The sequence below is a fragment of the Equus quagga genome, chromosome 13 (genome assembly GCF_021613505.1).
Source record: "Equus quagga isolate Etosha38 chromosome 13, UCLA_HA_Equagga_1.0, whole genome shotgun sequence".
NCBI classification, from domain to species: domain Eukaryota; kingdom Metazoa; phylum Chordata; class Mammalia; order Perissodactyla; family Equidae; genus Equus; species Equus quagga.
Window position 1 is genome coordinate 67,700,548 of NC_060279.1, and position 25,252 is coordinate 67,725,799.

A 25,252-nucleotide genomic window follows, 5' to 3' on the forward strand; every position below is an offset into this window, starting at 1 on the left:
TAAGTAAATAAATAAAAAGAATCATTTTAAATGTTCCACCTGTCCATGTTTATTCATCTACATCTTTTTCTTTATAGAAAAACATGTTCTAGGTTTAAAAAAAGAAATCAAGAATAAGTAAAAGATAAAAAAGAATAGAAATCAGTCATAATTTTATTCCTCAGAGATGAATACTAGAAAATAAACCCCAAATGTGTTTTGTTTATTGTTGTCTCCTCTGTGATTAGAACAACGCCCAGCACATTTGCTGTTGAATGATTTGGGATGAGTTGCAGAAAGAAGAAAAAAAAGCAACATGTAGAGATAAGTGTAAGTGTATCCTAGTAAAGCATACACGCCAAGCAAAGGTGTAAAAATTTGGAACACATGGGCCACACGCAGGAGACGAGGGATTTGAGTCTGGCAGAGATTAAAATCTGGGAGTTCCTAGATTAATATATTTTGTTTTTCCTATATGGCATTAAAAGAATTTTTGATGAGATCCCAACCTTTAAAAAATCTGAATTTCCAGCTTCTTTTGACAAAACGGAAAGCTCTGGAAACATTGGGATCCCATTCCTACATGATAAAAATAGGCTGGAGCTGAGTGGAGGCTGTCCTTAACAAAGCTCATGTGTTCCCTGAAGTCACCTCCAAGCTCAACTCACTCATTTAGATTCCCTCCTAGACCCTAAAGGCAGTAGAGTTTTCAATCCCTGGTAGGAGAACTCTGGGACTTGATATTGGAAGTCAGGTTGGGGTCAGAGATACAAGGCCATGGCTATCCAAATGGGCAGTTTGTACTTAGTTCAGTGGGCAAGAGGAAGGATTGGACAGCATTCTCTCAGTTACTATTATTGTGTGACAAACCACCCCAAAATTTAGTGGCTTAAGACAACAATAATTTCTTTGGTTTATGATTTTGTGAACGGGCAGTTTTGGTTGGCTCAGCTGTATGGTTCTTCTGGCCTTGACTGGGCTCACACATGTGGCTGGGTCACCTGCTGGGATACCAGGGCTAGTATGACCTCAGCTGGGGCAGGTTGCTCCATGAGGTCTCTCATCCTCCAGCACACTAGCCCAGCTTGTTCACGGCTGGGTAAGGTTCCCAGAGAGGGAGTGGGAGTTTGTAAGGCCTCTTGAAACCCAGGCTTAGAACTGGCACACCATCACTTCTTCTACATTCTATTGGCCAAAGCAAGTCACGATGCTAGCCCAGATTCAAATGGTGGGGAGGAAGACTCCACTTCTTGACGGGAGGAGCTACAAAGTCACATTGCCAAGAGATGTGAATACAGAGAGAGAGGACATTTTTGCAAAGAGTCTGTCATAGTTACCATTGGAGGGGTATTTTTGACAATATCATTTGGAGTGGGATATGCTCAGTATGACTGGAATTGTTTTCTATTTGTAACAGAAAAGTGCTGCCAATCTATACCAATAGATAACTTCATGAAAGGATTTGAGAGAGACAGATGCCCAGCTTGTGCCTCTTCCAGCTTCTTGTCCAGGGACTCCTGAGTTTCAGTTTGAATACACAGCTTAGTGAAAGTCAGACAGTTTCTCCAAGATTTCTGTAAATAAGTGAACAGAAAGTGAGACAACAGCAGGGAGCCGACAGCTATGATAGAAACATAAAGATGTTTCTATTCTTCACAATAGTGTAGAAACTGCATTCCCCCGGGTCTGGCTAGGGCCTAAACCACCATCTGCATTCATGCCTTTATGATATGAAGTTCTCTCTTACTTGGTCAACTTTTTTTTTTTTTTTTTTTTAAAGATTTTATTTTTTTTTTCCTTTTTTCTCCCCAAAGCCCCCCGGTACATAGTTGTGTATTCTTCGTTGTGGGTTCCTCTAGTTGTGGCATGTGGGACGCTGCCTCAGCGTGGTCTGACGAGCAGTGCCATGTCCGCGCCCAGGATTCGAACCGACGAAACACTGGGCCGCCTGCAGCGGAGCGCGCGAACTTAACCACTCGGCCACGGGGCCAGCCCCTTACTTGGTCAACTTTTAAATACAAATAGCTTGTGGGAAGGATAAACTCACACATTAGTGTGAATTAGTCTCGGATATTAGATTCTCTAATACCAGGAGGACCCTGGGTTGTAAGAGAGCCTGGAAGAGGGAGGAAGAAGACATGGGAGAGTTTGAAGGCGAGGAAGGTACTACACAAAACATTGTCAACTTCTCTTCCACCCTGAAGGCTAATTCTTCAGGAAGCACCATTGAGTCTGTTCTTCTGCTCTGTGGTGGCAAAGAGAAAGTTTCAGATAGAAGCTAGGCCACAATTTTGATTTTTCACTCCAAAAGGTAGGCATGGTGGTGAAGGGAGAGGAAGGGTGAGGGATGGGATACCCTCTCATGTGTCTGTTAGAGTGATTCCCAATGGACCACCTATGAGACAGCCTTAAAGAACAGTCCTCATGCCACAGACGTCTGTAAATACTGATGATGTCCTTGGAGAACTGCCTTAAAAGGTTGGACACCTGTCTCCTTAGTTTGTGTCTCAAGGCATTTTATCTTCAATAATGAGTGTGCTCCACCCCCTTGTCTATAACTCAAAATACTCTCTCATGAGTGCCCCAGGATATATGCATAAGAATATTTAAAGGGGCATGGTTCCTGAGAACAAAGTACTGGAACAACTAAAATATCCACCAATAGTGGAATGGGTAAGTGAGGTGCATGGTTATCTAATGGTCCACTATAAGCAGTGAAAATGAATGAGTTGAAACCATCACATTAGCATGGATGAATTTCAAATCATGATGTTGAGCAAGTTATTGTAGAATATAGTATATCATTTTTGTTCTTGTACATGAGAAACCAAATAATATAGTGTACCTAGTTGTAAAACTATAAATAAATTTTTACCACAAAAGTTAGAACAGTGGTTACATCTGGAGGAGGGGGGAGGAATGTGAAAAGCAGGGAGTCACAGGATGTTGAAAAAAGAAAAGAAGGAAGGAAGAGACAGGAAGGGAAGGAGGAAGGAAAGAGAGGGAGAAAGAATATAGGTTAGAGAAGTAATCTGCCTTCTCAATACACTTTAGACTAAACCACACCCTTAGAGTGGGGTTTCTGGAGTTCTGTAGCATTGATACGTGGGCTGGATAATTCTTTGTTGTAGGGTGCTGTCCTGTGCATTGCAGGATGTTGAGAAGCATCTATTCACTAGATGCCAGTAGCGCACTCCACCCCACCCCACCTCTCCCGAGTCTCCCAAAATGTCTTTAGACATTGCCAAATGTCCCCTGAGGGGCAAAACCACCCCGGTTGTGAAGTACAAAGGAAATCTTTCACATGTGTGGCTCATGCTCTTTAGACCAGAAAGGTCTACCTTTAACAGAGGGTCGCCTGGAGGGCTCATATGACCGGCAGTCATCAATAATCTCCTGCAACTGTGAAGGGCAGTCTTCACCCAGAGGCTCCTGGTACCGGTCCATAACCACCCGCTGGTAGATCTGCTTGGAATCAAAGCCTAGCATAGGAACAATAGGATGGGAGGCTTAAAAATTTGATCTGGCACACCTCTCTCTGGATGCTGATGGCTGGCATCAGAACTAGAGACTCTGAGTATTGAAGAAACAAGAGCTTCCAATGACCCATTGACCAGCCCAGGCAGTGCCCACATTGGAGTACAACGCTCCCAGGACAGCATTGATGGGAATTTCTAGTCTATCGGAAGGAGACCCAATCCCAGCATCATCCGAGCCAGGCTTCACACTGGTTACCTTCAAAAGGGACCTTCCCAGTGGCAATTTCCCAGAGGACGATTCCAAAGCTAAAAGAAAACCAAGAAACTGAATAACCATAATGTTTCTCTTTTCCTATGCACCTCTAGGCATTTCCAGAAAACTCAGTGAATTTTCTGATTACCACCCGATCCCACTCAACAGAGTTGAGTTACAATGGTCCTCAAAGGTGGGGTTTGCCCTCGGCTTTCCCGTCTTGTTCATCTGAGTTAGAATCTGCACAAGAACATGAACACACCTGTATATTTCAGCTTTTATGTCATATTTACGATACACATTTTCCAGTTTCTCAGGTGAGATGTATGCTGCAGAAATGACTCTCTCTGCTTCTTTTCCCTTAGTTCCTCGACTGATGGAAGTCTGTGTTTTGCTCAACTCAAATCCTGCAAGCTAGATAGAGACGTGACTTAGAGACAAAAAGAAACAGCACGATCTTGGGAGTGGAGTAGAGGGCAGGGAGTTGGTGCTACACACAATTGTCAGCGGATGGTCTTTTGCCTCTGGGATTTATTTCCAGTGCTGTCCTCTGCCTGTGTGGCTACTCCAGCACTGGCATTATGGGTTCAACTTACAGCACATCGACCAAGAGATACACAAAGAAGTGTCTTCTATATAAGATGGGACAATGAAGGTTACTTGAGATCATGGCTGTAAAGCACCTGTAAGACTTGGTGAGCTGCAGTTGTTCTGGTATTACTACGTTAGATACAGGGCTTTCTCACTTGAAGACTCAACTTCCTTATGTCACCACATGACTTTCTTTCTCTCAGAGCAGATGAAAAAATGACTTGGGAGCATCTCCTCTCTTCTTTCTGATCATATAGAGTGGCCAGCCTGTTCCTTTGGATTTAATATAACTGTAAGTTACCCCACCAACCCTGCATGTCCAACGCCATGTTCTTTGAAGCCACAGCATAGTTAATGGCAGTGTATATTCTCCTTGCTCCCTGCACACCTGTCATTAGCACCATCAGTGTGCAAAGGGCTGCCAGCCCCAAACTCAGCCAGATACCCAAATCTGGGGGCAAAGTCAGGAAAAGGATTAGACATTTAGATGGCTCATCCCCCTTTCATTCACAAGTTCACTGAGCACTGACATCCTCTGACATCTGACACCATGTTAGATACCAGGGATGAAAGGCTGAATAACACATGTTACGGTTAGGTGGGATGAGCACCATGAGTATGGTGTAGATATGGTGCTTTGGGAGCACTTAAATCATATCAGTGAGGGGGAAAGGGATCCGAAAGGCGGAAAAGACCTGTCTTCTGTTATTTGAAAGCTGTTCCTGACGCTCATAAGGCTGGAAAAAAGAAAGCCATCAATGGATGACAAAGAAAATATTCTTTTAGCATTTGGGAATTGTGGACATTGAATTAACAAAACATTTTCCTCTTCCATTTGAGAATCTGACTTTCAGTTAACTTTTTGGTTCCATTCCCCTGGGAACCTGATAAAGGCACACTGTCACCTATGCTCCTACGTAATATTGCTGATGATAAAAGATGACTGTTGATTGGTAAATTGCTTATAGATGGGGGGTCAGGAGGTACGGGGACTATAAAGAGCTGATGGGGATGCTGGGCTTTGTGGTGACTCATAACTAGCATGCCCCTTGTGGGGACACGTGAAGGTGTGCCCACACAGTTGTTATAAGAGAATATTGACTTCTGTAGGTCATGAGGCTTCTACCCTGGACGGCCCTGCACCCCCCTGAGGGGAGCCTCTTTCTCTAGTACCTGGGGCAAAAGCAAAATAAATATCTCCTGGATGACTGTGGGGACAGCTGTGGGGACTACCACTGGAGAGAAGGATTTGATGCTGCCCTGCTGGCAAGCTGTGTTTCCTGCCTCATACCCTTCTAGGTGACTCCCAATATCAGTGAGACCTATGGCTGTCCTGTGCGTCCGAATGCTTAGTTGGACCTAAGAAGATCCCTTGGTGGGTGCTGGAGGGATGTAGAGGTGGTGTCCAAGCACCTCAAGGGAAATGGCTCTTAGCCCATTCCTGCTAAGCAGGCAGTGAGGGAAGACAAGCATCAGAACAGCAGACAGGATTGAGTCTGTCCTGTGGTGGGCACACAGAAAGGTGTCCAGCCAGTGGAGGAGTTGAGCTCAGTTCTAAGGTTAAGGCAGAGAAACAAGCAGGCACAGCACTTCTAGGAAACGTGTCCCTCTCCCACCACCAGTCACACAGGCCAAATCCAAAGAACCCCCTGGAAGGCTGCACTCACCTTCACTTTGTAGCCATCAGTTACCAGGAAGCTTGTGCTGCTGATGTTTCTGTGGAGTTCTGGAGATGCTTCCGAATGGTGCAACCTGACATGACCAAAGGCAAGGAGAATTAGTGACCTTTGCACAGACTTTCTTGGGGGGCTTGACAGTCATTACTGGGATAATGAGGCTGGTCAGTATCACGCCTTCTTCATGGGTAGCTATCCATGGATAGGTGGGGAAACCAGGATACAGAAGTGAGATTTGACAGTTGTGTACTGTGAGTGTAGAGCAGAGCTAAGATGGAACCCCAAGTGTCCATTGGACAAGTGGGTGTGACAGTCCTTGGGCAGCGTGTATGATCTGGTACTAGAGGTCACGTTAGGTGGAGAAAGATGAAGGTGCCTCTCTGGTTCTCTGCCTAGGGAGTGATGGGCAGATCAAAGTGCCCAGAGGCATGGCTGGATGGTTGGACCATGCCTAGGATGCTTCTGGTTGAAACAGGATGTGAAGCTGGGGTTTCCTCCAACTTAGTAAGTGGTAAGTGCTTTGGATTGATGGAGCCCCTGCATCCCAACTTGGTTATTATCATAGTAACTGCCTTAGGTTGAGTTCTCCCAGCAGCAGATCATGAGCCAAGGATTTGGGTACAAAGTGATTTATTAAGAAGGTATTCCTAGGCAAAACTGGCAAGAGAGTGGAGGAAGCAGTATAGAGAAGAAGAAGAAATAAAGCGAGAGTGTGATTTCACTTGAAGTTCCAGCCTCAGCATGATCCCATGGGGCTCTCTGGAGGATAATTACCCTTCAAGGTTTGCTCCGCATGAAGCAAAGAATCTGGACTTTTGTACTCACACCTGTTGTTCAATGGCGATGGACTGGGAGCAAGGGGGACTGAGACAGGAACGGTGGAGATAAAACTCATGGGCACTTTCAGCTATCTATAAGGGCAAAGGGGCTCCAGCGCCCACGGATAGTCCTCTGTAGATGGCAGCCGTGAGGTGTCAGCAGCAAAGCATGCCGAGTGGGGGATGAATATGCAGAGCCGGCGAAGAGGCCGTCTGGATGGGGCACTGACAGTATTCCCTACAGTCCAAAATTACTTCTTATAAAACTCACTAGTGTAGGGAGTCCAGAAGAAATAAACTTTATGATTTCAAAGAAATAGCTAGGCAGGGTCTCCAAAAGTATGGGATAAGTGGTATGCAAGATGACATCGTGACAAAATTATTCTCTCTTCAATTTATTCCAGTCTTTCTGATCCTATCAAGGAGAAAGTCTTGGTTGGTGTCAGGTGTCTTTAACATCTCTCTAAATCTGTTAATATCTCCTTTGTACAAAGAGAACGTGGGTCTGAATTATGGACCTTTGGCAGGCAGCATGATCCAGACAGAATTTCATAACGTTGTTTTGGTTTCATTTGTGGTCACCTTTTTGTGGCAAGTGATTCTAGTTTCCAATTTATGGTAATAATAGAAAGTATCCTTTTCTTTTACTTATTTAGCTTCTTAAAAAGTGAGCTATTTTAAGGAAACATATGAAGTAAATAATACTAGCAGGATTGTGGATATGGTAGAAACTATGGAAGTGGTCTGTGAGTGACTGACCTTTGGGGATCCTTGGGCTAAAGGAAGCACAGACTATATGAGAGTAGGTAGAGTTGACAGATAAAATACAGGACATCCAGTTGATTTTGAATTTTGGATAATCAATGGATTTTTTTTAGTATAAATATGTCCCAAAATTCCATGGGACATACATCTCCTAAAAAATTATTTATTAATTATCTGAAATTCTATATATCTGAAATTTTAGTAAAAGTATGTCTTATGTAATATTTGGGACATATTTATACTAAAAAATTATTCATTGCTTATCTGAAATTCAAATTTAACTGGGCACTTTTTTTTTGTTTGCTGAGGAAGATTTGCTCTGAGCTAACATCTGTTGCCAATTTTCCTCTTTTTGTATGTGAGCCACTACCACAGCATGGCCACTGACAGACGAGTGGTGTAGGTCAATGCCCAGGAACTGAACCTGAGTGGCCGAAGAGGAGCATGCCTAACTTACCACCTAAGCCACTGGGGCTGGCCCTAACTGGGCATCTTGATGTTTTGTTTTATTTTGCTTTTTTTTTTTTTTTGCCTGAGGAAGATTCACCCTGAGCTAACATCTATAGTCAATCTTCCTCTTTTTTTGCTTGAGGAAGACTACCCCTGAGCTAACATCTGTGCCAATCCTCCTCTACTTTATATGTGGGTCGCCACCACAACATGGCTGATGAGTGGTATAGGTCTGCACCCAGCATCCGAACCCATGAACCCAGGCCGCTGGAGCAGAGCACACAGAACTTAATCACTATGCCGTGGGCCAGCCCTAGGATTTTGTATTTTTACTTGCTAAATCTGGCAACCTTAAGAGTAAGAGCTGTCCAGCTCCACAAGAGCAGCCTGGACAATAAATTCCACCCTCAATTCTGTGAGCTGGTGCTCACTGGGCGAAGCCTCCTTTTCCCTCCTGTCTAAGGTGTTCTAATCAGAGTAAGTAGAAAACAGCTTATGGAAGGCGAGACTCGTGGGGCTTCCAGCCTGTTCTCTCATCACATCTGGGATTATCAGTAGGGGAGACAGACTCATTCTGTTCTTCTTGGTGCCCTTTCACCCCCTCTGGTACCTGTACAAGCCTTTGGCTGCCTGCAGGACCAGGAAGATGCGCAGAGCAAATATGATGTCCTTGTCCTTGTCCAGCAGTTCTCGCAGGGTCCCGAGCTCACAGTACTCCATGACGATGGAGAATTGAGGTGGGGTCACTGATGGAAAGGAGCCAAACACTATGAGGATCCTGCTCCACTCAGAGCTCCTACTCTCTGCAGCCCACCTCCCCCTCTCTCTACAGAGACAGACTCAGCTCTGCTGCGAGTCTCATTTCTCCCCCACCCTCTATCCCCATCTCACACAGTTTGCTCCCCGACCTCCTTGAATGGGTCAAATACCTGCAGAGTTCCCATACCTCTTCTTCGTGGTATAGGGTATGTCATAATTCTACATTTGGCTTAGCTACTTGAGTAATGTCCCCCCCACTCAACTGTAAGCCCCAAGAGTACAGAGTCTGTTTTATTCATACAGTGCTCACAAGGAGCTGAGTAAATATGTGTGGAAGGAAGGAATGATGCACAGACTTCAGGGGCTGGCGAGGTGAGAGAAACTCAGACAAGAAGCCGAGGTCTCAAGTCATGGGCCTGAGATGCAGGAACCAACACACACAGTGTCAGTCACTCAGTCATCACCCAGGAGAATAAACGTCACTGGAAGTTTTCGTTCAGGCTGGAATTCTAAGCCCCAAAATCAGGTCACCTGAGGCTGTGGAGAAACTTCCAGAGGGGATAAAATGGGGGTTGCTCTGTCCTTTCTGTAGGCAAGAGGAGCAAAACAGAACCAGCAAGAGAAGCCATGCCATGAGGGAAAACGTGGCCACATTAAAAAATAAAAATTAAAAAGAAGCTGACACATCAGGTTCTCGGCAAAGAGGCGGTTAATTTAGTTTTTAGGCTTAATCTACACCGATGACGATCAAGGTTAGATTCCTTGTTTAGGTCAGTCAGCCTTATATTTGATAGCAACGAAATGCACCCATCACCTAGGGCAACATCTGAACAAGTGCCCTCTCAGTTCCCAGTGGTCTGGTAGGAGACATGGCCACATCAGTGCAAACCAGCCCTCTGGCTGAAGCCAGCTTCAAACCCTCTTCTCAAGAAAGAAGATGGGAACTTGCATCCTGGGAGTGGAAACAAATTAATGTTGATAGTAATACCAATGTGTAGATTTTGCCCCTTTGACTGTTCTTTAAAAATGCAACACATTATAGCACAGAAGATATATGACAGACCACCAAGAGCATGACCTATCCCAGAAGCACCCTTACCTGTTTCATCAATGCAAATCCCAAATATACGCAGGATGTTGGGAGAATCAAATTTCTTCATGGTTCTGATCTCATTATTGAAAGTATGCCTCACTATTCTATGAAGATAAAAGGGGAAATTAAGATTTCAGGACTGGAAGGTCCCCCAGAGAACATCTGGTGTAGTGATTGTCTGTGTATGTGTGGGGCGGGAGGGACTGTCAGCATCTCCTGGGGTGAGAACTGGTGCTGGGATGAGCTTGGCCACTGATGGCAGCGTATGGAACCCCTTAGATGTATTTGGCAGCAGAATTAGCATGTACGATACATGCTACAACACAGATTTACCTTAAAAATGTCATGCTAAGTGAAAGAAGCCAGACACAAAAGTCCACATATTGTATTATTCCATTTGTGTGAAATGTCAAGAATAGGCAAATCTATAGAAACAGAAAGTACATTAGTAGTTGCCTAGGGCTAGAGTTGGTGGGTGGGAGTGAATGGGAGGTGACTGCTAATGGGCATAGAGCTTCTTTTGGGGATGATGAAAATGTTCTAAAATTATATTGTGGTGATCATTGCACAACGCTATAAATATATTAAAAGCCATTAAATCGTACACTTTAAATGAGTGAATCTTATGGTATGTAAATAATATCTCAATAAAGCTGTTAAATATAATCTCAGTCAAAATCTCAATGTGTATTTTGAAGAATGTGATAAACTTTCTCCGATACTCACTTAGCTAAGTCACCCTGAGAAAGAAGAGTCAAGAAGAAGGAGATGCCTTACTAGATATTGAGAATTATTACAAAGTCATAATAAAAACAAAACAAAACAAAACAAAACAAAACAAAACACAGTGTGTTAATGGTACAAAGACAGACAAGTTGACCAGTGGAACAGATGAGAGAGATCAGAGCCCCATCCATGTCTAAATAGAAACTTCACATACAATAAATGGGGCACCAAAAATCAACAGGGAAGAACATTTAATAGATGGTGTAGAGAAAATGGACTCACCATGTGGACAAAAATAAAACTAGGCCCTATATAACATCACATACAAAGGTGGATTCCTGCAAGCTTAAAGCTTAAATGTGAAAAATAAAACTGTAAAATTAATAGAAGAAAATCTGGAATAACTTTGCCACCTAGGGTTGGGGAAGGGCTCCTCAAGAGCACAAATTTTGGTGGATTTGATTACAACAAAATTTAAGAGGTCTGTTTGATGATGGACACCATGGACAAAATTAAAATGTGGATAACGTGATGAGAGACGACCTTTGGAATACTTAAAACTGACAAGTGATTAATTTCCACAATACATAGGATCTTCTACAAACTGACAAGACAACAACAGCAACTGTGACAGAAAAAAGGGCAGAGGATATGAACAGGTACTATATAGAAGTGGAAACCCAAATAGCTAAGTCATAAGAAAAAAAATGTTCAAATTCATTAGTAAACAGAGAAATGCAAATTATAATAAGTATAAGATATTACTTTATAACTATAAGGATGAAAAAAATTAGAAAGCTGGATAATACCAAGGGTTGGTGGAGACATGCAACTATAGAGCTTTCAGTCATTGCTGGTGGGAGAGTAGGTATATTCAATCCATTGTGAAGAATTATCAGGTAGAACTTAGTCAATTTCATATATGCAAATCCTATGATCCATCAGTTCCTCTCCTGGCAATATAGCCCAAAGAAATTCCCACATAGGTCCATAAAGGCATATATCATATTATTTTTGGTGGCGAAAAGTTGGGAACAGATTGGGTTCTATAACTGGAAAAATAGCTAAAATGTGGGTCTACACCACGGACAGCAATCAGAAGGAAAGGACTACAAGTCCATGATGCTGAGTGCAAAAAGTAAGAAAAGCAGGAAACAGACATACAACGCTACCATTTGTGAAAAATGAAAATGTATGCACATGTAATGACAACACACATTTTGCAAGAACACATACAAGCAAAACACTTTATTGTCTGTGGTGGGAGGATGGGGAACTGAGAAACATGAATGAAAGAGAAAATATTTTTAAAAATACATGAATAAAAGACAGAAGTTTCTAGCATTGAGGTGAGAAGACATGCAATTAAGCATAGGCTCTGCTCCTTAATAGTGGGGGCAAGTCATTTAACCCTTTGGGGCTGGGCTTTCCCCACCTAAAAATGGAGACAATGTCCCTCTCTCCTTGGGAAGTTATAGGGAGGAAGTGGAATGATGCATGAGACAACTATACAAAAGGACTTACCCAATGCTTCTGGCCTGTGATTTGCTGAATACTTTTATGGCCACTGGAGATTTGTGGTATTCTCCTTTATAAAGTGTGCTGAATTCACCTTTCGTTAGTGGGATCCCATTCCATCCTGAAAGCTCCTCTTTCTTAATCTCCTTGATTTGATCTTGTGGGATCTCCTTCATGGGTTTCTGTAAGTCTGACCTCAGCCAGGGAGAAAAGGAAATAGAGTCAATGAGCTGAGGAAGGTGTCCTAAGGGAAAGAGGCATCTTTGGAACACGTGAGTGGGAAGCCCTTACACCATAAACCAAAGCTGGCACTGGCTGGAGTGTCCAATTGATGCATCTAGGGGAGAGGTGCCAATGCCTCTGAGTGACTGGTAAAGACACAGCTGGATGGTTAACAGAAATGTGTCCTTTCTCTCCTCTTCAAATCCTGCCTGTCTCTCCAGCCTAAATCTCCATTTCTACCCGTCTCTTTCACTTGGCACTTGAGCATTTAGCATCTTGTCTAGTCATTTCAGTTCTAATACTTAGATACATAGTTCAGGCTCAGTAACTCCACTACTGTTATGTGTTCACATGTCTCTCTTCCCTCTCCCTTCCTCTACCCCATGGCTGTGAGCTCCTGGAAGGCAGGGTCCTTCTCTGCATCTTAGTTTCCTCTATGTACAGGTTCTGTCATAAAGCAGATACTCTCAGTTTTGTTGAATGAATGAATGAGCATTTAAAATTTGATATGAATTTCTTCTTACAAATTCAGCAAAAGGATTGAAGCTGTGATGCTATCTAAAGGAAGTTTTCAGCACTTTGACAGGTGCTAGAAGATATCTTGCTGGTCAAGAAGCTCCCTTCAAATGCTGCTCTATGGACAAAAGCCTGGGCTGGCCACGAGCACATTCCAAAACCTGTTAGCTGCTTCCAGCCATCCAGCCCAGAAAACAGACAAGGATGGGGGTAGGGGCAGGCCGGAGTTCCTAGTAAACAAATGACTTCTAGTTTGGGGAAAGTCAGAGGTAGCAGGGCACATGATAACTCACATTGCCTCACGATTCTCCTGGTTTCTTCCATGCTGATTTCCAATTTTCTCAATGAAGCTTCTACAATTTCATCTCCTGCAGGAAAAAGAGTAGCAAATACTCAAAAATAGAAATGCTAATTAAAAGCACACAGAGATACTGTTTTTTTACCTGTCAAATTCATTGTGGTAGGAATTATTACTGCTCAAAAATATTTATCTTTCTACTTCTAAGCACACAGGAAGTGCCTTGAAGCCTGGCCGTGTGACTTGCTTTGGCCAAAAAATGAAGTGAAAGAGATGTCAGGGAAGTTCGTGTCAACAAAAAAGTGCCAAAATATTGAAATATACTGGAAGGAAGACAGTGACATTGGAGAGTCTCCTGGACTTTGCCTGAATGAGAAATAAGCTTTTGTTTCCTTAAGACATTGAAGTTTTGATAGATTTTTTTTTAACCACAGCATAATCTAACCTAACCTGATTTATATACTCAGAAATATGTTTAAAAATTGATAACATACTATACAGAGTGGCCAACCATCCTGGTTTTCCCAGCACTGAGGAGTTCTGTGGACATGAGACCTTCAGTGCTAAAACCAGGAAAGCCTCTAATGGAAAAAAGTATGGAGAAACAGACACTCTCTATACATTGTTGGTAGGAGTGAAATTTGTGTAACCTCTGTGGAGGGTAATCTGGCAACCTCTATCCAAATTGAAAATGCTCATACTCTTTGATCCAGCAATTAGACCCAGTAATTCCACTTCTGGGAATTTTCCTAAAGATATCCTCAAATATATACAAAGATCTCATTGCAGGATTATTTACAATAGTTGAAAATTGGACACAAATGCCCATCACTAGGGAGCTGCTTAAATATATCTGGTCCATGTACACGAAGAAATACTAGACAACTCTATGGATATTTACATAGAAGAATATTCAAGATTATTTAATGAAAAAAGCAAGAAGCAGAACAGTGTGTCAGTATGTGGCCGATTGTGTAACAACAACAAAATACATACACTTGATGTCAAGGTGAGTCAATATACCTTGATGTCAAGGGTGAGTGGGGGGCTTTCTTCTCATGCTGGGCCTTTTTTGTACCTTTTGAATTTTGTACCATGGGAATGTATTACGTAACAGAAATGTTTTTACAAAATTTAAAAGCGAGAACAGGAAGTAAATCCTTTCCTCTAAGTTGATGACACCAATATGCCTCCCACCTCCACCAGGAAATGGACCGATGAGCACAGAAGATTAGGAAGGTCAGGGAGCAATCCTGCTCTTCAGCTGGGTCAGCCTCTACCCCGCCCCAACTTCCCTCTAACCCAGTCTCTGACTCTCTTTCTCCTTGGCAGCAGCTGTTTGTTTGGGGGATTACAAATGCTTCACTTTCCGTTATCCAGAAAAAGATTCATTTTTTCTGCAGGTCTCCCCCAGACCTGATTTGTCCTGCTGGAGTCTCTCCTGCTGATATGACTTGGGATGGACTGCCCTCCCCATCCAGGTGGCAGAACAGTTCTTCCTCTGGGCTCTGGTGCCCAGAAGATTCATCCAAATGTCCTTTACCCTCTCCTCCTTCCTCTTTCTCCACCCATAATCCTTACAAGAGGGAAGGATTTGGAATTCGTATCACCAGGATCTGTAAAAGCGTAAAGAGACCACATTTGTTTCCATTCTTCCGCCCTCTTCCGTCTTCTGCTGGCCATGGCTCCACTGTCATCCCCCACTCGAACCTAGCCCACATCTCATCCCCTTAGAAACTTGTCCTCCACTAAGTCAAACTAGGGCCATTCTAGTTTAAGCCATGGTCATCTCTTACATGGGCTCTATAGTGGTCTCCTAACTGGGCTCAACTCCCACTCTTGGTCCGCAGGGGTATGTTGAATTATTAGTCCGAGTTCTTCACTCCCAATGTAGGAGGAGGAACATACATCCACACCCTGGCCATAGCCTCATAACAGGCACTTTGTACTTCCTGTCCCTTCATGTTGGCTTTGGCCATGTGACTTGCTTTGGATGGTAGTGGACGTGATACAAGTAGAAGTTTCAAATGTCCTGGCACAGTTGGGCTTGCCTTGTTGCAATTCTGCCACAAGAACATTCTCTGGGTACTCACTGCTTCTTCAGCCTTGGCTCCAGAGTGGGACACATGGATAGACCCAAATTGGACCTGGTGCCTGGAGTCAAGCCCAGACAAGCCCACATGAGATGAGGAGAACCTCAATAGATCTACAGATTCGTGAGAATGAGAATTAATAACCATTGTTTTAAGCCTCTGAGTTTGGTATGGTTTGTTGTGCAGCATCAGTGCAGCAATAAATGACTAATACACATCAGTACGGTCCATTTGCCACATGACAGCCTGAGTGATTTTCTTTTAATACAAGTCAAATCATGACAGGCCCAAGTTTAAGGACCTTCCTTCAGTGGCTACCTATGACTCTTAGAATAAAATCTAAAATTCTTATCATGCCTACACAGCCCTGCATGACCTTGCTCCTTTATCTTTTGGCCTACGGTTCCCCACTTTCATCTGACTCCATTCTCTCCCTTGCAACCACACTGAAGTTATCCTGGCCCTCTGGCTGTTCTTTGTACATACCAACTTATTCCCACCTCGGGGCCTTCACACTCACCATTGTCTCCGCCTGGAGTGCACCTCTCCTTCATCTTCACATGGCTTGCTCCTTCTCATTATTCAAGGTGTTCATTCAAATGTCACCCCATCAGAGAGGCTTTCCCTGACCACTCTCTCTGCACCCACTGTCTATTTCCACCTCCCCACCCCACTTACGACTTTCATTGCTTTTCAATAAAACAATTTACTTAGCCCTCTATCTGCAGACTTCATGTTCCATGAGGGCAGAGATCTCATCTATTTTGCTCTGTGTGTATCTTTGTGTTTGCTTAGTTAATTAGTTAATTCTTCCTCCTGGATAATTTACATATTAACTGAAGATCCTGGATAAACTAAGGCTGGAAGGAATTAGCTTCTGGAATTTCAGGTATCACATCAAAAAGAGAAGGGAAAGGCAAAGAAGACGCATCAGTATTATCTCCCCTCCCTTTTGCCCGTTGGCTTGCCCAAATTTCACCGGCCCCCACCATATCCAGGCCCAGGGACGTTAGGAGTTCCGAGTCATATAAACAGACATCTACTCAAATGTCTTCAGCCTTCCTGCTCCTTTGGTAAATCAAAATGAAATTAATATGCCCCCATTTGCACTCCCTTTCCCCCACCCCCCACCAAAACCTTACCACTTTCCAGATTTTGGAAGACTTTCCTGTCTTCCTCTGCATCCTGCTGATCTTCCTGCTGCCAGGACGCTTTTTGTCTGATGCTTGAAAGAAGGATCCGTTGATCCACCTGAAGTTGCAGTGAGAACTCTTCCCAGACATCTCTCAGCCTTTCATTCACTTCACTGAAGAGTATTTTCTCATGCCCTGCTGTTAGAAACTTCAAGATACTGGGTTTATTGCTGAACTCATGTATCCGCCCCTGGGCTTCCTGGAGGACAGCATGGAAACGGTCCAGGGCATTGATTATCTTATCAGGTAGGCTCCTCCCTCCTTCGATCTGGAGCATTTGCAGAGGCTGCAGCAGGCCATTGACACGTTGCCCTAGACGCTGGCACTGTTTCTGGCAGTATTTCATCTCGTTACACTGTTTGTAGATAATCTGGCCCAAGGAGATGATCTGCCCCAGTTTATCCATACCTAGAAGAAACTGATGGAACTTAAGTCCCAGGATCTCCTGCATATTTACTACTGGGCTAAAAGAACATCAAGGATGTCTGTGATTTAAATGGCTGAAGAGGTCTCCCCACTATTTTCATGTAAGGTAGAGACAGCCTGATGTCCACTGAAATCTATTCTGTCCTTCCACAGTAACAGAGTTAAAGCCAGGAAGTGTGGGCCCAGCTATATCTCCCAGCCTTTCTTGTGACTTGATGTGGCCATGTGACTAGTCCTCACCAATGTGGTATGAGTGGATATGATATATGCTACTTTGGGCTGAGGCAGGTTTGTCTCCTTTACGCACTGTCACCTGGATGCTAGGATGATGCAGCCCTAGGTGTGGTATAGCCCCAAGAAGGAAAGCAGAGTCCCAAGAAGGAAGAATCCTGGATCCCTGAATCATTGCTTGGAGGAGAGTGGCTCACAGGCCTGGAATGTCTGCCATGGGCTGTTAAGTGAGCAGGGAATAAATTTCTATTGCATTTGAGCCATTATATTTTGGGGCCGATTTGTTACATCAGTTGAGCCTGTCCTAACAAATGTATCCTGTCAAAGGATATGGATGGCAATAGGATGGTGGGTTGGAAAGCTCAAGCCCTGTCTAAAGCAGGCAAATGTTACTCAGCAAGTCACCAACTGATGCTCTTCAAGGATAAAGGGCCCAGTGGTGGAAGATCTCCCAGCTTTCAAAGAGCAGTCATAATCTGGATTTTTGTGTTCAATCTCCCAATTTAAAATCCTGCGGCTAAGTCAAAAAATGTTTTAAAACCTACGCAGTCCAACACTGTGTAGGTCAAATAAAACATGTTTGCCAACTGGATATTGCCCATGAAGCCCCAATTTGCAACCTTGCCCACAGTTGGCAAAGGATATTCAGGATAATAATAGAAGTTGGCTTCTGTCAATCTCAAATATACCTTTCTGTCTCTTTTCCCAATGCTCGAGCATCCCTGCCTCCCTAGTCCTCACCCCAAGCCCTCTCTACCCCATTTTTAGCAAGCTGCGAATTGGTTCCAGCCTCCTCATTGGCCTAAAATCAATAAGACCTCATGTTGCAAGTGCTGCCCCCCCAAGAGGTATTTGCACTAAAGATTCTAAGGTTTTCCAGGCTCAGAGAAATTGTGGTGGACATTTGTGTTTCCCCACACAGCATCCATTTCTCTACTTCCTATTACTGACCAGGTTTTCAGTAGCTATCTGCTCCTTCCCCATTCAGCAATGAGTTTGCAGGGAATGGTCCCACCCCTGGTTCCAGGGGTGAGACATCGTGTGTCTAAGCCAGGGGTTTTCCATCGAAGGTGACTTTGCCCCTCTTGGGACTTTTGGAAACGTCTGGAGACATTTCTGGTTGCCACAGATGGGGAACGGGTGCTACTGACATCTAGCGGGCAGAGGTCAGGGTGCTACAAGGCATAGGACAGCCCCCTCTCGCCCCCCCCACCCCCGCCAACAAAGAATTATCCAGCACAAAATGTCAACAGGGCAGGTTCAGAAACTTCAATCTAAGCCATCAGACAATTCCTAATAGCCTATCACAGTGATTAGTTCAAAACTGGGCACCTGGGCCAATTTGAGCAGAGAAGACTATTTGCTGGGGAGCTTCCCTAAGACAGCCTGGGAAGCCAGCTTCTAACTCTTAACCTCTCTTTCTCTTCTCTGAATATGACAGAGAAAGCATGAAGCCCGGATCCTAAAGCCTTGGAACGAAGCTAACCTATGCATGGCAGGATGGAAAGAAAAGAAAAATCTGAGTCTTTGATGACAACATTGAGCCACTGGTTTGAACTGACCCTGAAGTCTACCTCATTCCTCAATTACAGGTTTCACGAACCAATAACCTTGCTTATTGTTTAAGCCAGTTTGAATCATGTTTGTTATACTTGCAACTCAAGGCAACTGGGTTCAGGAATGAATGATCATAACAACGATGATCACAAATCTCCCTATTGACCTAACACATGCTAACTGCTTTGGAATCACGAGCTCACTGTGGTTTTCGTCGTGTTATAGATAAAGATACTGAAATTCAGGGAGATTGCATTTAAATAAGTACAAGGCCATGGAAACAGTTTCCAATGTACTTTTAAACAAAGTTAATCTCAACAGCTCAATGAAACAGGTTGGACACACATTATCACCATTTTACAGATCAGATAGCCATTTGGAGAAGATAATTGGCCTGGAACCCAAATCTGGCTTTAAAATATGAGTAAGAAACTAGCAAAAGTGAACTGAGATAAGCAATCAATTGATAGACTTTCATTTTTGTTGCCTTAGAGTTGCATTGACCTGGCAAGGGAAATAGGTATTAAGGAATGACTAAAAAGACTCAATGGATCTCAGGGTATCCAGCTATTCCCAGTTGCTAAGCAGATGACTTCAAGGCCATTTCTTGGGACTGGGAGGGCAATGGGCTTTACATCTTTCTCTGGTCCTCCGGAGACAGAAATACATGTGAAAGCGTTGCTCAGGGAATCTTGTGGATTTCAGCCGCATAGCTCCAAGCTCCACTTATCTTATTAGTAGCCTCATCAAAAAGCCATATCTCCGCAATAACCAGTCAGAAAAGATAATGGGAAAAATATTTCATTAAATGGCAATTTAAAACAATAAATTTTATAGGAAAAGTGATGGGATGGTATGAAGGAAATCACACAAATCAAAGCTTGAAGAAATGGAGAGAATTGTTACATTTCTGGTTGGTAAGACTAAAAATGACAAATCTGCCAATCCTTCCCAAATGTAAACCCAATTTAACGCGGTTTCAATAAGATTCCCAATGGTATATTTTGGTATTGAAACCAAATGATCATAAAGTTCATTTGAAAGAGAAAATTAGTAGCCATAACCATGATTTAAAAAAACAGGTAAATAAAGGGACTTACCTATAAGATATTAAAATATTAAAAATTGAATTAACCAAAATCGTTTAGGGCTTATTAAGCATATGATAAAGATATTGAAAGGCTCAAAGGGACTATAACTACATATATACTTTGACCCAACACTGTGAATTTCTAGGAATTTATGCTGTAGAAAAGCTTGTATGTATATAGATAGACGGATACTAAGCTGTTCATTGCCGTGCTGTTTCTAATATGTAAGAACTACTAACAACTCTAATAAGAATGTGTTCATATGTTTTAAAAGTGAAAAATCTTAAAATGGTAGTAACAATATAAACCCAAAAAGAACTCCGGTGCCATTTCCCTCTCCCCTACAATAAAAAATGGTATGAGGCACTCCTTTTCTGAAGCTACATTTCACGTCAGGCTATTCTCCCTGTGCCTAAAATGGATCCCCGAGCTGGGTGGCATAGTGGTTAAGTCCGCGCTCCGCTTCGGCAGCCAGGGATTCGCAATTTCGGATCCCGGGCGTGGACATAGCGCTGCTGGTCAAGCCACGCTGTGGCGGCATCCCACACAAAGTAGAGGATTGGCACAGATGTTAGCTCAGGACCAATCTTCCTCAGAAACACACAAAAAGAACTGGAATTATCCATGTTGGTAATTTCCCCACTGACAACCGGGAGTTCGCCTGTCTAGGGCTGTTGGTACAATTTTTCTGAGCCAGGTTCCCGAGGCCGCTCCCTGATCTCCACCTAGATCCCCACCCCTGCTCCGCTTCTTCCTTAGCAGGAAGCAGAGAGACCTGAGTAACTTCACCATCAGAGCGGAGGAAACGAAACCAACTGGGTCCTGAGTTCCAGAAAAGCGGACTATAAGTCACCCTCATCCCTACCCCGGGTTCTCCCATCACTGCCCGGGAATCCGGCTGCAGCCCCTCTGCGCCGCCCCTCCTCCCCCCCACCCCGCCTCTGGGGCTCGAGCGCGCCCCGGGACGCCCCGCAGACTCACCCTCGTCCCTCCCGAAGGCGTCCAATCTGTTCCAGGAAGACACAGGCTTCTCCGAACGCTGCCTGCTGCCTGCTGCCCAGGGGAGAAGTCTGCAGACGCGAGGCTGGGGGGTTGCGAGTCCAGAGCCTCCTTCCCTCGAGTACCCGGCGCTCTGTGCTCTTGACGGCAGCGCGGGATTTCATACGGGCGGCGCCAGCTGTGGCGGGGCGGTCCTGCTTCCTTCCGAAGTGAAACTCGAGACGGCACGTTGTGCCTAAGTCCAGCCCCTACACGGGTCCCTCCAATCAGCCTTTGAACGGCTGTCAGTCTTGCACCCTCCAAAGGCCACTGCCCCTGGGCTGGGACATGGGCAGGGAAGTCTAACGCGTTTCCTTGGAGCTTTGCACGTGGTTCTTGCTGCCAATCACCAGGCTCACGACGCCTGGCTCCCTAGAACCCTTTTCCAGGCAGTTCATAGGGAAGCCTCCTTCCTTCCTCCTGGTGTTCTCCTCCTGTCCTTTAGACACTCTTCCTACCCTCCCAAATTCACTCTGTTATAGAGTACTCATGGGTGCCAGGCTCTCTGCTTGGGGCTGGGGATTCAGAAAGGAATAAGGTCCCAGGGAACTATTGTAACCAGGACACAATATGAGAAGGATTGGATGGGCAAAAAACTGTGGGAGCCAGATAGAAGGTTCTTGTGTCTGCTTCTCTGTGTTTGAGAAGGGGGTTGGGATGTGGTGGGGACACACACCTAAGTGGGAAAAAGAGCACTTCCTCCTCTAAGGTCATTGCAGAGCTTTCTGTTACAGTGTGAGATGTGTTTTATTAAAGTTAGCTGTGCCCCCAGCTGGAAAGTCTAAGTGATGTCATTCATTTTCTCATCAGGCTATTTTACTCTGAAAGGACAGACTTGGATTGTACAAAAAGATGTTATGGATTGGGAAGGCAGGGGTTGAGGATGTCTGGGGTGTTTGTTTATTCACTTTTTTGCCCCTGCTATTGTTCCCCATCTATCGCATCATTAGTTTTCTTCTTATCTTAGGTCAGCTTCTCTAGAAGCAGAGCCTGAGAGAGAGATTCAGGTACATGTGATTTATTGAAGGAAGGCTCTCAGGACAGAGGGTAGGATAGGGCAGGGGGGAGAAAAAACACTAAGCAAGGATGTGGTCTCAGTGGATTCTACCTTCAGCCAGATTCCTTGGGGAGGTCTGGAGCACAACGCTCTGGAGCAAGAGGCAGCTTCCATTCTGCCCAGGATAGGTCACATGTGAGATCACAATAAATCTTAACAATTTCAAGAAGCTTGAAATCATACCAAGTACCTTTTCTGACCATAATGGAATGAAACTAGAAATCAGCCGAAGGAAAAATTAACAAACACATAGAAATTAAACAGCACTTAAACAACCATTGTGTCAAAGAAGAAATCAAAAGAAAATTAGAAAACACCTCAAGACAAATGAAAATGAAACACAACATACCACAACCTATGGGATGCAGCAAAAGCAGTACTAAGAGAGTAGTTCATAGTGATAAATATCTACGTTAAAAAAGAAGAAAAATCTTAAATAAACAACCTAACTTTACACTTTAAGGGGCTAGAGAAAGAAGAACAAAATTAAGCCCACAGTCAGAAGGAAGGAAATAACAAATATTAGAGCAGAAATAAATGAACTAGAAAATAGAAAAAAACCAATGAAACTGAGTTTTTTTAAAAGAAAAGATAAACAAAATCAACAAACCCTTAGCTAGACCAAGAAAAAAGAGAGAGATTAAAATAAATAAAATCATAAGTGAAAGACATTACAATTCATGTCACAGAAATAAAAAGAATCATAAGAGACTATGATGAACAATTGTATGCCAACAAACTGGATAACCTAGAAGAAATGGATAAATTCCTAGAAACATACAACCTACCAAGACTAAATCATGAGGAAACAGAAAGTCTGAACAGGGGGCCGGCCCCGTGGCCAAGTGATTAAGTTCGTGAGCTCTGCTTCGGTGGCCCAGAGTTTCACCAGTTCAAATCCTGGGCGCGGACATGGCATCGCTCATCAAGCCATGCTGAGGTGGCATCCCACATGCCACAACTAGAAAGACCCACAACTAAAACTACACACCTATGTACCAGGCAGCTTTGGGAGAAAAAGGAAAAATAAAATCTCTCTCTAAAAAAAAAAGAAAGTCTGAACAGATCTATAACTAGTATGAAGACTGAATCAGTAATTAAAAAACATCCCAACAACAAAAGCCCAGGGCCGGATGGCTTTACTGGCAAAGTCTATGGAACCCTTTAAAAATAATTAACACCAATCCTTCTCAAACTTTTGAAAAAAACTGAAGAAGAGAGAATACTTATAAACTCATTTACGAGGCCAGCATTACCCTGATACCAAAGCCTGACAAAGATACCACAAGAAAAGAAAACTACAGGCCAATATCCCTGATGAATATAGGTGCAAAAATCCTTAACAAAATACTAGCAAACCAAATCCAACAGCACATTAAAAGGATCACACACCATGACCAAGTGGGATTTATTCCTGGGATGCATGAATGGTTCAACATATGAAAATCAATTAATATGACACACCACATTAACAGAATAAAGGATAAAAACACATGATCATTTCAATAGATGCAGAAAAAGTGTTCCACAAAATTCAACACTCTTTCATAACAAAAGCTCTCAACAAACTAGGAATAGAAAGGAATTCTCTCAACATAATAAAGACCATATATGACAAACCCACAGCTAACATCATACTCAACAGTGAAAAATTGAAAGCTTTTCCTCCAAGATCAGAATAAAGCAAGAATGGCTACTTTAACCACTTCTATTCAACACAGTACTGGAAGTCCTAGCCAGAGCAATTAGGCAGGAAAAGGAAATGAAAACATCCAAATGGGAAAAGAGGAAGTAAAGTTGTCCCTGTTTGCAGATAATATGATCTTATACATAGAAAACACTAAAGACTCCATAAAAACTCTATTAGAACTAATAAGCAAATTCAGTGAAGTTGCAGTTTACAAAATCAACATACAAAATCAGTTGTGTTTCTATATACTAATGACAAACTATTTGGAAAGGAAATTACGAAAACAATCCCGTTTACAATAGCACCAAAAAGAATAAAATACCTAGGAATAAACTAACTAAGGGAGTGAAAGATGTACACTGAAAACTACAAAATATTGATGAAGGAAATTAAAGACACAAACAAACGGAAAGACATCCTGTGTTCACGGATTGGAAGACTTAGTATTGTTAAAATGTCTATACTCCTCAAAGTAATCTATAGGTTCAATGCGATACCTATCAAAACCCAAATGTCATTTTTTACATAAACAGAAAAACAATTCTAAAATTAATACGGAACCACAAAAGACCACAAATAGCCAAATCATTCTTGAGAAAGAACAAAACTGGAGGTATCACACTTTCCCATTTCAAAATATATTACAAAGCTATAGGAATCAAAGCATAAATGCCAACATACGGACGAATGGAACAGAATAGAGAGCCCAGAAATAAATCCACACATGTACACTGATCTTTCTTTCTTACTTTCTTTCTTTTTTGAGGAAGATCAGCCTTGAGCTAACTACTGCCAATCCTCCACTTTTTGCTGAGGAAGACTGGCCCTGAGCTAACATTCATGCCCATCTTCCTCTAGTTTATACGTGGGACGCCTACCACAGCATGGCTTTTGCCTAGCGGTGCCATGTCCATACCCAGGATCCAAACCGGTGAACCCCAGGCCGCCGAGAAGCAGAATGTGCGAACTTAACCACTGTTCCACCGGGCCGGCCCCGGTCAACTGATCTTTGAGAAGGGTGCCAAGCATACACAATGGGGAAAGGATGGTCTCTTCAACAAATGGTGTTGGGAAAACTGGATATTCACATGCAAAAGAATTAAATTGGATCCTTATCTTACATCACACACACAAATCAACTCGAAATGGATAAAACACTTAAGCATGAGACCTGAAACTATAAAACTTCTAAAAGAAGACATAGAGGAAAAGCTTTGTGACGCTGGTCCTGGCAATAATTTCATGGATATGGCACCAAGAGCACAGGTAACGGAAACAAACAAGTAGGGTTATATCAAACTAAGAAGATTCTGCACAGAAAAAGAAACAATCAACAGAGTGAAAAGGCAATCTATAGAATGGGAGAAATTATTTTCAAATCATATATTTGATAAGGGGTTAATCTCCAAAATATATAAGGAACTCCTACAAATAAACAGTAAAAAAACCCTAATAACTTGAGGAAAAAAATGGGCTCAAGACCTGAATAGACATTTATCCAAAAAAGACATACAAATGGCCAACAGGTATATGAAAAAAATGCTCAACATTACTAATCATCATGGAAATGAAAATCAAAACCACAATGAGATGTCATCTCACACCTGTCAGGATGGCTATTATCAAAAAAACAAAAGACAACGAATGTTGGTGAAGATATGGGGAAAGTGTTACCCTTGCACACATTGGTGGAAAAGCAAAATGGTGCAGTCACTATGGAAAACAGTATGGAG

At 43.1% G+C, this 25,252-nt stretch overlaps 1 protein-coding gene across 2 annotated transcripts; it reads right to left on the reverse strand.

The window, feature by feature from the left end:
* Window positions 1-53: 53 nt before the first annotated feature.
* On the reverse strand, window positions 54-21,075 carry MLKL (mixed lineage kinase domain like pseudokinase). Of its 2 annotated transcripts, none has more exons than XM_046680425.1 (11): window positions 20,716-21,075; window positions 16,379-16,847; window positions 13,139-13,213; window positions 12,114-12,297; window positions 9,870-9,967; window positions 8,622-8,757; window positions 5,970-6,054; window positions 3,974-4,125; window positions 3,715-3,764; window positions 3,321-3,461; window positions 54-1,553 (listed from the first exon to the last, which is right to left on the reverse strand). In XM_046680425.1, exons 2-11 carry the CDS (start codon window positions 16,833-16,835, stop codon window positions 1,522-1,524), a joined length of 1,410 nt encoding a protein of 469 aa, XP_046536381.1. In that variant the 5' UTR covers window positions 16,836-16,847; window positions 20,716-21,075; the 3' UTR covers window positions 54-1,521. The 2 variants fall into 2 exon arrangements, with proteins under 2 accessions (XP_046536381.1, XP_046536380.1); XM_046680424.1 differs by having other exon boundaries at window positions 16,379-16,837; window positions 20,716-21,072.
* Window positions 21,076-25,252: the final 4,177 nt, after the last annotated feature.